This window comes from Gorilla gorilla, chromosome 10 (genome assembly GCF_029281585.2).
Source record: "Gorilla gorilla gorilla isolate KB3781 chromosome 10, NHGRI_mGorGor1-v2.1_pri, whole genome shotgun sequence".
In the NCBI taxonomy this organism is placed as follows: domain Eukaryota; kingdom Metazoa; phylum Chordata; class Mammalia; order Primates; family Hominidae; genus Gorilla; species Gorilla gorilla.
In genome coordinates this window covers 131,628,986-131,642,571 of record NC_073234.2, presented here as the reverse complement: position 1 = coordinate 131,642,571, position 13,586 = coordinate 131,628,986, and the positions used below count along the sequence as shown (strand labels likewise).

The window sequence follows — 13,586 nt, the reverse complement described above, 5'->3', positions numbered from 1 at the left end:
AGCTCTGATATTAATTTTCTAACACTTTAAATAAGGTTAATGTTATTAGATGTTATTAGTGATTCATATTTATTGTGTGTGTGTGTTTTTTGTTTTTTGTTTTTTTTGTTTTTTTAAGAGACGGAGCCTCATTGTGTTGCCAGGCTGGAGTGCAGTGGCTCGATTTCGGCTCACTACAACCTCTGCCTCCCGGGTTCAAGCGATTCTCCTGCTTCAGCCTCCCAAGTAGCTAGGATTACAGGTGCACCACCACGCCCCGCTAATTTTTGTATTTTTAGTAGAGATGGGATTTCACCATGTTGGCCAGGATGGTCTCCATCTTTTGACCTTGTGATCCGCCCGCCTCTGCCTCCCAAAATGCTGGGATTACAGGCGTGAGCCACTGCGCCTGGCCTATTGGTGTGTTTTTATTACCTTCTTTCTCTTCCCTCATCCACAAGGCTCTTAGGCACAGAATACCTTCTTTAGCTTAGGTGATAAAAGAAGTTAGTCTTCTGCTTACCTTTTTGGATTTCAACTTCTTTTTATTTTTGTTTCCTTCTTTGATGTTTAAAGATTGATGTTAGGGTTTCTGATTAAAACATACACGTTGCTGTCCGGGCGTGGTGGCTCGCGCCTGTAATCCCAGCACTTTGGGAGGCGGAGGTGGGCGGGTCACGAGGTCAGGAGATCGAGACCACAGTGAAACCCCCCCGTCTCTACTAAAAATACAAAAAATTAGCCGGGCGCGGTGGCGGCCACCCGTAGTCAGTCCCAGCTACTCGGGAGGCTGAGGCAGGAGAATGGTGTGAACCCAGGAGGCGGAACTTGCTGTGAGCTGAGATCGCGCCACTGCACTCCAGCCTGGGTGACAGAGCGAGACTCTGTCTCCAAAAAAAAAAAAAAAAAAAATCTTCTGCTTACCTTTTTGGATTTCAACTTCTTTTTACTTTTGTTTCCTTCTTTGATGTTTAAAGATTGATGTTAGGGTTTCTGATTAAAACATACACATTGCTTTTATTTGAAGAAACAAAGGAACTTGGCCAGGCGCAGTGGCTCATGCCTGTATAATCCCAGCACTTTGGGAGGCCGAGGTGGGTGGACCGCTTGAGGTTAGGAGTTTGAGACCAGCCTGGCCAGCATGATGAAACCCCGTTTCTACTAAAAATACAAAATTAGCCGGGTGTGATGGTGCACGCATGTAGTCCCAGCTACTCAGGAGGCTGAGGCACGAGAATTGCCTGAACCTGGGAGGCCAGTGTCGCACTACTGCACTCCAACCTGGGTGACAGAGCGAGGCTCCATCTCAGAAAAAAAAAAAAGGAACTTGTAAGATAGAAAAATGGACAAAGGGTATGAACAGACAACTCAAAGTGAAAGAAATAGTACCACTACTAGTGGTATAATGAAAATATCATTTACAGTTTTTGCTATGTCCCAGACACTGTCTTTTATAAATGCTTCATATGTATACTGACTCATTTAACCAATGAGTTAGTGCAGAGCTGGGATTCAAACCCAGGAATGGTGGCCCCATCTGATCAAAGATGTGATACCGCATACTGATTTCTTCCTAGCAGAACAAGGACTGTATATTAATACAAGTACATACTGTTCTGTTCAATTGGCCGATATTTTAAAAGATATGCAATTTGGGAGGTGGCTATTTGTATTGGGGAGACTATTAATTGAACAGTAATGTGGTAGCACTCATCATGAGTCGTGATATATTCTTTGGTAATTCAGTATCAAGCAATCTCTTTAAAGGAAATAATCAGGAAAATAACAGTGTTCAAGGATGTTAACCAATTATAGTGATTACAGTAGTGGAAATAAAATGGAAGATTGTCCAGTTGGTATGGGATGGCTAAATTATATTTTTTCCAATGAATAGAATATTATGCAAACATTAAAAGTGTATTTTGAAGAATAATTAGTAATATATAAAAATAAGTGAAAAAAGATATAAATCATGCAATATGGTTCCAACTTTAAAAAGTATATGTACAGAAAAAGAGGAAGGACATATACAGTAGGATGCTAATGATTATTATAATGTGATTATGGTGTATTACTTCTGAACTTTTTGTATTGGCCATGTAGTGCTTTTATATTTAGAGGAAACCAAGTAACACATAGGGAAACCCTAAATGATGCCAGTGCCAGCTTTTTACTAAACATACTCATTAAAAATTTAGATTTGCGTATCTCAGCATAAAATATGTTACTGATTTTTAGATATTTTTAGTTTGTATATTATCTTTGTAACTTTTTTGAAGCAAAACCTTTTTTTTTTTGTTTGTTTCTTTTTGTTTTTTGAAACAGAGTGTCACTCTGTCACCCTGGCTGGAGTGCTGTGGCATGTCACCCAGGCTGGAGTGCTGTGGCACGATCTCGGCTCGCTGCAACCTCCGCCTTCCAAGTTCAAGCAATTCTCGTACCTCAGCCTCCTGAGTAGCTGAGATTACAGGCACACGCCACCACGCCCGGCTAATTTTGGTATTTTTAGTGGAGACGGGATTTCAGCATGTTGGTCAGGCTGGTCTCGAACTCCTGACCTCATGATCTGCCCGCCTAGGCCTCCCAAAGTGCTGGGATTACAGGCGTGAACCACCGTGCTCAGCCTGAAGCAAAACCTTTTTAATTTGGATTAAATGAAAGGTGATTTTTCTTTTTCTTAAATGTGGTCATTATAGTGATTGATTGCTTTAGCACTTTTAATATGTTTCAGTTATGTTAGTAGAAGATATGGCTGTTTTCTACCTAGTGGTACATGTTTTTTTTGTAAACTTGCTAACAAAAATAACTGACCTTGTGGGGAAGGAGATGCATGAGTAAGGATTCAATGCAAGGGCCACCTGGGCTGTTTGGTACAGAATTAAATTATGAATCTGTTTTACTATTAGTTTTCAATATATAGCTGTAGTTTATAACTGTTTAAGAAATTTAGCTTTCGCTTGTGTTGAAACCTCTTTGAAGTTTAGCTGTTTAAACTTAAGATTTAAGACATCTTGAAATATAAACGTATGTAATGGATCAAAGATACAATATTTGTTCTCTGTTGGTTGCAAGTTCTCATGTTTTACAATGTGTGTAAAAAATAAAAGACCAAACTACATTAGGGAATTGTTATAGAAGCAAAGCTTTTCTGTTTGCTGCATGTTAAAAAACATGAATAAATTGCTGGTAACTTTGTATCAGTTTTCTTAATTGCTTCTACCTAAATAGACTTTTGGCATTCATGATGAAACACTCTCGTACTTCATGCTAACTGCTTCCCTAATTAAAAAAGGACTTAAACTGTAGCTTGTGGATGGGAAGAAATTATTTGAAAGAAATTATTTCATATATACAAACTTATTTTTAAAATCTTACTTGATTTCTAAATATAATTTGTGAGTTGAATATTGAATGATAACATAGAAAATAGTTTTCTGTATAGGGACTTTATAGTAAGTGTTTAGACAAATTAAATTATTCAACAGGAAATAATGATTATCAGCTTGTTTTATTTTAGTATTTAATGTAAAGAGCTATGTAGAAATCTTGATAGAAACTTTCTCCCACCTTAAAATTCGAGAAGATTGACATACATTCTTCACTGGGAGGAATCTTATGATATGAAGTTTCGTGTAAATATTTATTTTAGCACAATTGCTTTTCTGTATGGAAGACTGTTTTTAGTGGTCTGTAAGTAAAATGAGAAAACGATTACAATTTTTTGTCTTTTTCCAGGCTGAACTCACGGGAATCAAATGGCGTAGGTACAATTTTGGAGGGCATGGGGACTGTGGACCCATAATTTCAGCCCCAGCCCAAGATGATCCAATTCTGTTAAGTTTCATCCGCTGTCTGCAAGCTAACCTGCTTTGTGTATGGCGTCGTGATGTCAAACCAGATTGCAAAGAGTTATGGATATTCTGGTGGGGAGACGAACCCAACCTAGTGGGTGTAATACATCATGAACTGCAGGGTAAGGTTTCTGTTTTTTTCTTAAAAATTATTTGCATCATATTTTTTTGAACATTGGTAAATTTCAAACAGATTATTAAGACTTGTCTAAAAGAACGATCTTAAGTGTTTCATGGATGTCTCTCTCAAAAGGAACATTCTCACCCCTCTTCCTCCCATCCCTGTTTTTTTTTTTCCTAACTCTTGTCCTTTTCCAGTTATGCTGAGAATCAGAACCTTGTGAACCACTGCTGTTAAATGAGAGTATTGTGTCTCCTGGGTGCGGTGGGGTGGAAACCAGGCTAAGATCCACTGTTTTTAAATGATAGTGAATTGTGAGTAACTAACAAGACAGTGAATTGAACAGTTACTGTTTTTTTCGTTGGACTGTGGTTGTTATGGTTCACTGCCAGCTGAACTCTTTGGTGGAAAATTGGAGAGTGATACAGAAATTTAGTTTTGAGCCTAATTGGACAAAATTGTGAGATTACATTGAATAGTATTTTGAGGAAAGATGAATATATGGGATCTGGTCTGAATTGGGTGTAGCAAATTTTCTTTTGCTTTTATTTCTGTTTTTCGTGTAATTTGGTGATTCCAGGAAACATTGGCTCCGGTGTTGCCTGATTTTTAGCTTCAGATTGCATCTGATATCTGGAAACTGAATTAATCTAAGAGTTTCATTTTTCTGTGCTGCTTTATATATTTACCACAGTTTTATGAGCAGGAACTTTTATCAGTTGTCTTTGAATTTCTGGTAAAAATTTTTACCTTTCTATCTAAGTGTTTGTATTTAGTATGCCAAGGGATTTTTCTCAAGCAAGACTAATTCTAATCTTTAGTTAGGGTATTAACTCTTTTTGACTTAGTCTCTTAGAGCCATCTTTTATTATCTCCAAACTATATTGTGTTAATCTGTGTCTGAAAAATTTCAGATCGTGTTTGAAATGTTTTGTTACTTGATGTTTTTAATGTTTTTTTTTAAAGGAAGGAGTAAAACTAACTGTAATGTATGTTCGAGGCTCTGTTCTAAAGCTTTTACATTTGCCTGAAGGATTTCCTGCCAACTTTTGCTTGACACCTTGCTAGTTTTTCTTGGCAGCCATTTTTTATCTGTGATATCTCCTGCCACAGCAGCCAGAGGGCGGTAAACCACAATGGACTAATTGAACTGTTTACTTTATGGTCCATTTGTCTGTTCAGCTCAAACCTTTATCCTGATATTTTTTAGGGTATTTGGTCTATAAATAAGAGAACCCATTGTGGGTGACATTGCTTGCTTAGCTGGGTAATCAGCAAAGTCCCAGAACTTAACATTCATCTCAAAGCCTGTTCTATGTAGTTAGCAGTTAACTTAGGTAAAATTAGAGTTTCAGAACATCTGGATTCTGTTTATCAGAATTTTAAAAATAAGATGTCACCTAGAAGATAATTACAACATTTTTGTTTGTCCATTAAAATATGAAAACATATTTTTACTTTTTTTCCCTATGTAGTAGAGAGGTATAAAGCTTTTTTAAAAAGTGTCTTTCTTATCTTTCATGATTGTTTCTGACTGTCATCTTCTGTTTCTCTGTATTAATCTCTTACGTTTTAGCTTTTTGGTCTGCTCTTTATTAGTGTGGTATATGTCATTTTGTAATGATGAGGAAACCAAACCCAACTGCTAATGAGGCTTATTTAGTTGATAATATAGAATAAATTTATTTATCTATGCCAACAAAGAAAATCGTCAGTGTTCTTAGAAATAGCTTATTAAATTATTGTGTTATTTTTCATGGGCTTTGTTACTGAGTTAACAGAAAGGGGTAGGGCATTTAAATTTTGGGATAGTTGCTTTAGATTGCATGCGTAAATTAATATCTTAAGTATTTTTTGGTAAAGAGTTAAGCAAAGATTGAATTATTTTTAGATATTTTTAAAATTACAGAAACACTACATTTAAGTTAGAAAATTAGGAAAACAATCATCATATGGAGAGAACAAAGAAATAAAAATACTGAAGTCTGAAAGAGTTTTAGTTGTTTTATGTGTAAATGAAATTGGTACCATACAGTTTTTGTAATGTTCTAATTAAATGTAGTATTGTGAATATTTTCTCTTGGGAATGATTATTTTTCTTTGGAGTTTGATAGTGGTATAAACTGTTTATATTTTGTATTCTATCAGGAAAGTATTACAGTAATGGAATAATTATAATTTCATTGAGTGCGTCTCTTCTTTTTAATATGAATTTTGAGCAAGTTTTTAGATTCATTTATATGAAGTGTCCATTTTTGTAGGTAAAAGTAGTTGAAAAAGGTAATGTATGGTTCAACCTAATAACAGAAAATATCTAGCCTTAATTAGAAAAATAAGTCATAAAGACAACTTTGTTTCAAATAAGGGGAAATACGATAGCAGTCATGAAAAACTGAAGGATACAAAGAGAATATTTTAATTGGTAGCCATACAAAGTGGAGATATTTTAGAATCTATTTCATTCTCTAATATATTTGAGTCATTTTATTTTGGGTAAAATAAATTATAGGCCGAGCATGGTGGCTCACGCTGGTTATCCCAACACTTTGGGAGGCTGAGGGGGCCCAATTGCTTGAGGCCAGGAATTTGAGACCAGCCTGACCAATATGGTGAAACCGTGTGTTTACAAAAAATAAAAAAAAAAAATTAGCCAGGTGTGGTGACGTGTGACTGTAATTCCAACTACTCGGGTGACTGAGGCTGGAGGATCACTTAAACCCAGGAGGCCAAGGTTGCAGTGAGCAGAGATAATGCCACTGCACTCCATCCTGGGCAACAAAGTGACACCTGTCTCAAAAAATAAAATAAATAAATAGTAGCAGAATCCTTTTAGCAGGCTTTAATGTTAAGCATGAGATTACCATTATTTGTAACATTTTTAAAATAGGGACATTTTACTGTTTCTTACATTGCTTCTTATTTATGTTATTTGGCATTTCCTGGCTGGTCATGGTGGCTCACGCCTGTAATCCCTGCACTTTGGGAGGCCTACGCAGGAGGATCACCTGAGTTCAGGAATTGGAGACCAGCCTGGCCAACATAGTGAAACCCCCTCTCTAGTAAAAATAAACAAAAATTAGCTGGGCATGGTGGTGGGTGCCTGTAATCCCAGCTACTGGGGAGGCTGAGACAGGACAGTCGCTGGAAACTGGGAGGCAGAGGTTACAGTGGGCTGAGATCACGCCACAGCACTCCGCTGGGCAACACAGCAAGACTCCATCTCAATAAATAAATAAATAAATAGCAGAATCCTGTTAGCTGGCTTAAATTAAGCATGACATTACCATTATTTAACATTTTTTTAATAGGGGCATTTTATTGTTTCTTAAATTGCTTTTTGGCAAATTGTTATTTGGCATTTCCCTTTGTCTTCATAGTGTACTCCAAATAGCGTACTACCAAGAAACCTCATGGTGAGATATAATACCAAAGCAACCATCTTGCATTTAAATGTATAAAGTATCCCATAAAATGAGAATAATCCTACAGGGTACACACACAAGTTAGTTTTATGATATTATACTTTTTGTTTAATTGCTTGACATATCTCTGAAATAGTCTGAGAGAAGACTATAACACATTTATAATCTGTCCTTGTCACTTGGATAAACACTTGGGTTCCTGTCTGGGGAACTGTTAATGCGTGTGGTGTAGTGATTCAGAGCACGGGCTCTGGGTTGCTTGGGTTTGAATGCTTGCATAGTCACTAGCTGTGTATTCTTGATCTAATTATTTAACTTAAACTGTGCCTCAGTTTTCTCACTGTGAATTAGGTTATGAGGTTAAGAAAAATTAAAAGTACTTAGAGCAGCATATATAGCAATTAATCTATAATTGTAACTATTGCTACTGTGCAAAGACCTATAGGCTGCGAATGAATTGTGGCAAGAACAGGTTACCTGGGGCTTAGGATAGGAGTGAAATAGTCTCCCCTCTAAAAGGCTGAGTAGGTGGGTCATAGTGTGGAGTACACAGAACCAAGGATAAGACATTTGGACTTAATTTGATAGATTTTGAGGAATTAAACATTTCTGATCAGGAAAGAGATATAATTAGGAAGATTAACTTAGTAATAATACAGGATTAATGTGTACAGGGAAACCATAATATTGTGATTTTAAAATTCTAAATTGGAATATAAACTTAAATATTCTGTTCAGGATACGGATGTATTTAAATTAAAAATACTAATGATTATATACTATAATTCATATTAATAGTCTTTAACACTTTTATTATACCTTTGCTGTTTTGGCTTGACTAAATTCTACATTTTAATTTAAGTTTTAGAGATTAATACAGTGTGGTGAGTGGACTTCTCCTAATCTACCAAACAAATACTTCTTACTTTTTTTTTTTTTTCCTTTAGACGGAGTCTTGCTCTGTTGCCCAGGCTGGAGTGCAGTGATGCAATCTTGGCTCACTGCAACCTCTGCCTCCCGGGTTCAAATGATTCTCCTGCCTCAGCCTTCTGAGTAGCTGGGATTGCAGGTGTATGCCACCACACCTGGCTAATTTTTGTATTTTTAGTAGAGATGGGGTTTCACCATGTTGGCCAGGTTGATCTCAAACTCCTGACTTCAAGCGATCCGCCCGCCTCGGCCTCCCAAAGTGCTGGGATTACAGGCGTGAGCCACTGCGCCTGGCAACAAATGCTTTTTAGATAAACACAATATTCTCGCCAATTCACTGCCTGTTAGTTAGTGGTGGGAAAGACATGCAATCTGGAAAACCCAAAATAGTACAGAAAGCAAGCACAGAACTGCCAATTGCTTGCCCCAAAGCATTACAAATCTCTGGTCCAGAAGGAGAAGTATCAGATTCAGCCTAGTATGTGCTTAAGAATGTTTGTCGAATCAGTTAATGAAACTTATTTTATGAGGTTCTAATGTAGTGCAGTATTGCACTCCTGGCAGATCGACTTATAATAAATTTGTGAAAATTTTTAATGATTTGATAATGCGAGGATATTGAAGCCTAGTTAAAATAAAGCATATTATTTCTGGTTTTAATTCCCAAGGGGATAGAAATAGCCAATTTTTGGGGTATATTTTCTACCACAAATATTTAGCACTAAATATGCACTGTCTACAATTTTAAAATTTATGTTGTCTCTTTTTTTGATTATTAGACATATAAATTAAGGATACATCTGTACAACTCTAAAAATGATTGTCCCTATAACAGTATCAGAAGTCTTCTGAATTGGTTTTATTGTCAGTGCAGGGGTAGATTGGCAGTTATTACTCTTTGTTGTGAATTTAGAGACATAAATATTGCTTTTTCTATTTTTAAGAGTGCTGCCACCTGTGCCAGGAGGTGTGGGCGATTGTAAAAACATTAGACATAAGAGAGCCTGGAAAAATGGATCTGTTTTCTGACAGTGACCACGGTGTAAGATGATTTAAGATACTAGTACTATTGTTTATTGAACTGATTGCAAGTGGGCATTTTGTAGGAGTGTGGGAAGGCTGGATTTTTTTAGTTTTATAATCTGTATCTATAGACTGCAGTCTACAATTCCAAATGGTGGGATTGATAAAACCTTTGTTTAGATAACTCCAAGCAAGAACCTAGCTTCTCCACTCCTCCTAGCTTTTTATTTTTGAATAAATATATTTACACACTTATATGCATATGCCTCTTTTTCCACCTAAACTATTTGAGGCAATTTTCAGACTTCATGGACCTTTGCCCCTAAATACTTCAGCATTTAAGTCCTGTGAATGAGAATATGAAGCACTATTTTACGTAACCAGAGCACTTTTGTCATGCTCAAGAAATTTAATATCGATATAATTAAATTATCTAATATTTAGTCCATATTCAAATTTCCCAGTTGTCTTAGCAATACCTTTTATAGTTTTCTCTCTCTCTGATCCAGAATGCAATCAGGATCACACATTTTTAGATGGTTTGTGTCCTCTCATTTAGAATATTCCTGAAGTTGTCTTGGGGATCAATGATATTGATGTTATTTGAAGGGAGCAGTTTAGTTGTCCTGTAAAACATTCCACATTTTGAATTTGTCTAATTGTTTTGTTACAATTAGAGTCAGGATAAACATTTTTGGCAAGAATACTGAGTAGGTGATGTTGTGTCCTTTCCACAGCATCACATCAGAAACACGTCATGTCAGTTTGTCTCAATATTGATGGTACTGAGCTTGATCCCTTGATTAAGGTAGTGTCTGCCAGATTTCTCCAGTGTAAAGATATCCTTTCCTTTTGTAATTGTTAAGTAAATTTGGGATGAAACTTTGAGATTGTGTGAATATCCCTTTCCTCAAAAGAGCCTAATTTTGAGCCTGTTTAAACCAACCGAAAAATTCTGGAATCACCTGCTTTTAGAAAATCAGTTGAGATCACATGAAGACTGCATTCTTAAGTCACAGCAGAGTTCAAGAGGAGAAGAGAATAAAAATATTGAAGATCTACCAAAGGCAAATTATAATGGCAATGTCACACTATGAAAATGAATAGCCCCTATTGCTTAGCATACCTAAAAAGAGAAGTGTTGACATTGAATTTTCCAAAATCATAGACAATAATGTATGTAGGAATATATTACTGTGTATCTTAGAGTCTGTGAACTTTCAATTGATTTTTGATGGTTTCTAGTTATCCTTAACTAAATGGTAAAAATAATTTCATCAGTATTATACATGAATTTATTATCAGTTGAAATTAAAAAATTGCTTTCTGGAAAAGTAATGACTATTTTATATATAAAATTGACAGGAATAAAATTATCTCTTGTCATTTTGAAAATTTCTTTCAAGGAGAAAATCTGATCTTTGACTCATTTTCACTCTGTTTTTCTCTTTTTTTTTAGTGGTATTAAATTTGTGAGTCATTGAAATTAATCCCTGACTGAATTGGAAAGGAATTGTATTTGCAGTATTTGGATTTATTTATTTTTCAGATATGGAATTCTGGTGATTTTGAAAACATGAATGATACCATTTTGCAGCAGCATTGTAGATTTGTAGTATTTTAGATTGGTATCACAGTGCACCTGAAAAGTAAGTTTCATTTTACTTTTTTTTTTATTGTTGTTGAGACGGAGTCTCACTTTGTCACCCAGGCTGGAGTGCAGTGGTGTGATCTTGGCTCATGGCAGCCTCTGCCTCCCTGGTTCAAGCGATTCTCCTGCTTCAGCCTCCCGAGTAGCTGGTACTATAGATGCTCGCCACCATGCCCAGCTAATTTTTTGTATTTTTTTTTGAGTAGGGCTACATGTTGGCCAGGCTGGTCTTGAACTCCTGACCTCAAGTGATGCTCCTGCCTTGGCCTCCCAAAGTGCTGGGATTACAGGTATGAGCCACCACGCCCAGCTACTTTACCTTTCATATTTGTCATTATTTTGTGGATAATAATGAAGAATACATTTGTATTTCATGAGAAACAAGTACTTTCAGGAAAAACACATATCCAGTGATAAATGGTAGCTAGGTCTAAGTAGTTTATAAAGTATACTTTTATTTTTCTTCGATCTGAATTATTCAAGTTTTGATGTAAATTTCCTGATTCTTTAAATAATTACATTACTGTTCTGTTTTTCTGTTTTATTTGAAAGAATGAGTTTGCCAAAGCTATAAAGTAGTAAGTTTTTCATTGGGTGATTATCTGAATGGGTCTAGTGCATACTTACTAAATACTAGACTTAATGTGTAATTATATACTTGAAAGAAAAAATAACATACTTATTAAGACTTTGATAAATAATACATTCATATTGTAAAATTATGGTAAGATCATAATCTCGGTTCTTTCAGATGAAGCATTGAAAAAGATCTAGTGAATTAGATAAAATTATTAAGGTAAATATGCTTGAAATTGAGAGAACAAGCTAAAGTCTTAACTTTTGAGTGTAAGTAAAATCGATGTGTTACCACAGGCAACTTACTGAACCATGTAATTAGTTTTTTTCTATGAAAAATGAGACATTTATACTGAGATTGTGGTAAAGTAGCATGTAAAGGGCTTATGTTCTAATGATATGAAAATTAAACAATTGGTAAAAAAAAGTTATAATTTTCAGTTTGTTGGTAAGTATAGTTATTATGGCCTAATGTTTTGCGTTGATATGAAATCACCTACTTATATAAAGTAAACCTGAGTAAAATCCTCTTAAATGAGATGTTAGAGTCACCATTGGAACAAATAGTGTTGAAAATTGTCTTAACACTAGATTAACTGTTATTTGGTATATTGTTTTTTAAAATGTGAGTAATTTTTATGATTAATACATTGTGACTGGTAGATAAGTGTTTAGTCTAACATTTTTAAGTGTAGCCATGTTTGATGCCCCGCTCACCATTTGTGTATATTTTATTTCAAAAGCTTGTACTTTCATAGAAAACTTTAAGATTTAGAAGAGGTTGTTGTGGCCTGGTGTGATGGCTCATGCCTGTAATCCCAGCACTATGGGAGGCTGAAGAGGGAGGATCGCTTGAGCCCAGAACTTTGAGACCAGCCTGGGAAACATAGTGAGATACCATCTCTGTTAAAAAAAATTTAAAAAAGAGGTTGTTGATCATTAAGATGGCATAGTGATATAGGTAAAGGGTTTTTTTGTTTGCTTAGCAAAATATTTTCTTTGTTTTATTTCTTAGGGAGGCTGAGGTAAGAATCTGAATGTGGAAAATTGAAGAAAAGGTTTAAATATTGGTAGAATTTAGGGCCTAAATAATTCGAGAAATAATTATATATTAGAACATTAAAATTGAATGGAGTAGAGCTACACATTTATAGGGAATAACACCTTCTGCTTATAAGCAAATTCATTGCTGACGTGTATAAATGGCATTAGGTTGGTTGTACTGTTCACATTATTTTATATAGGAGATGAAATAAAAATTCCCTAAAATAAAACTAGGGTTTTCTTAGGAAAGAGGAAGTGGGGAATGGATCTTAGTGGGTCATGAACGAGTGTCCTCTTCTGCAGTGGGACCCTGTCTCTGCAGAAAAGAAAAACAGTAGTTGGGCATGGTTGGTGTTCGCCTTGTAGTTTCAGCTACTTGGGAGGCTAAGGTGGGAGGATTACTTGAGCCCAAGAGTTCAGGGTTGCAGTGAGCTATGATTGCGCCACTGCAGTCCAGCCTGAGTGACACAGTAAGACCCTATCTCTAGAAAAGAAAAAAATAAAACCTGTTGTTTAGTGTAGCCACCTCATTAATGATCTTAGCAAGATCTTCTGAATAGAGAAGCTGCAGCTTCTTCATCAGCACTTGCTGCTTCTCCTTCTGTCTTTATGTAAGGGAGATGGAATCTTTCCTTAATCTTCATGAACCAACCTCTGCTAGCTCCCGGGTTTGCTTCCTCACCTCTCTCCGTCTTGGTAGAATTGAAGAGAGTTTGTGCCTTGTTCTGGATTCGGCTTTGACTTAAGGAAATATGGTGGCTGGTGTGATCTTTCAGACCACCCAGACTTTCTCCATATCAGCAATAAGCCTGTTTCACTTTCTTATCATTCATGTGTTTGCTGGAGTAGCACTTGTAATTTACTTCGAGATTTTTTTTAATTTTTATTTTTTGCATTCACAGCTTGGCTTCTTGGCTCAAAAGCACTAGCTTGCAGCCTATCTTGGCTTTCGACATGACTTCTTCACTAAGCTTAATCATTTCCCACTT

At 35.9% G+C, this 13,586-nt stretch overlaps 1 protein-coding gene across 3 annotated transcripts in view; it reads left to right on the top strand.

The window, feature by feature from the left end:
* Positions 1–13,586, top strand: part of MED13L (mediator complex subunit 13L) — a 319,550-nt gene that overhangs the window by 35,947 nt on the left and 270,017 nt on the right. For all 3 annotated transcript variants that reach the window (XM_031016665.3, XM_031016664.3, XM_004053954.5), the window contains exon 2: positions 3,715–3,952. In XM_031016665.3, coding sequence (XP_030872525.1) covers positions 3,715–3,952 — 238 coding nt within the window. The remainder of the gene's footprint in view (positions 1–3,714; positions 3,953–13,586) is intronic.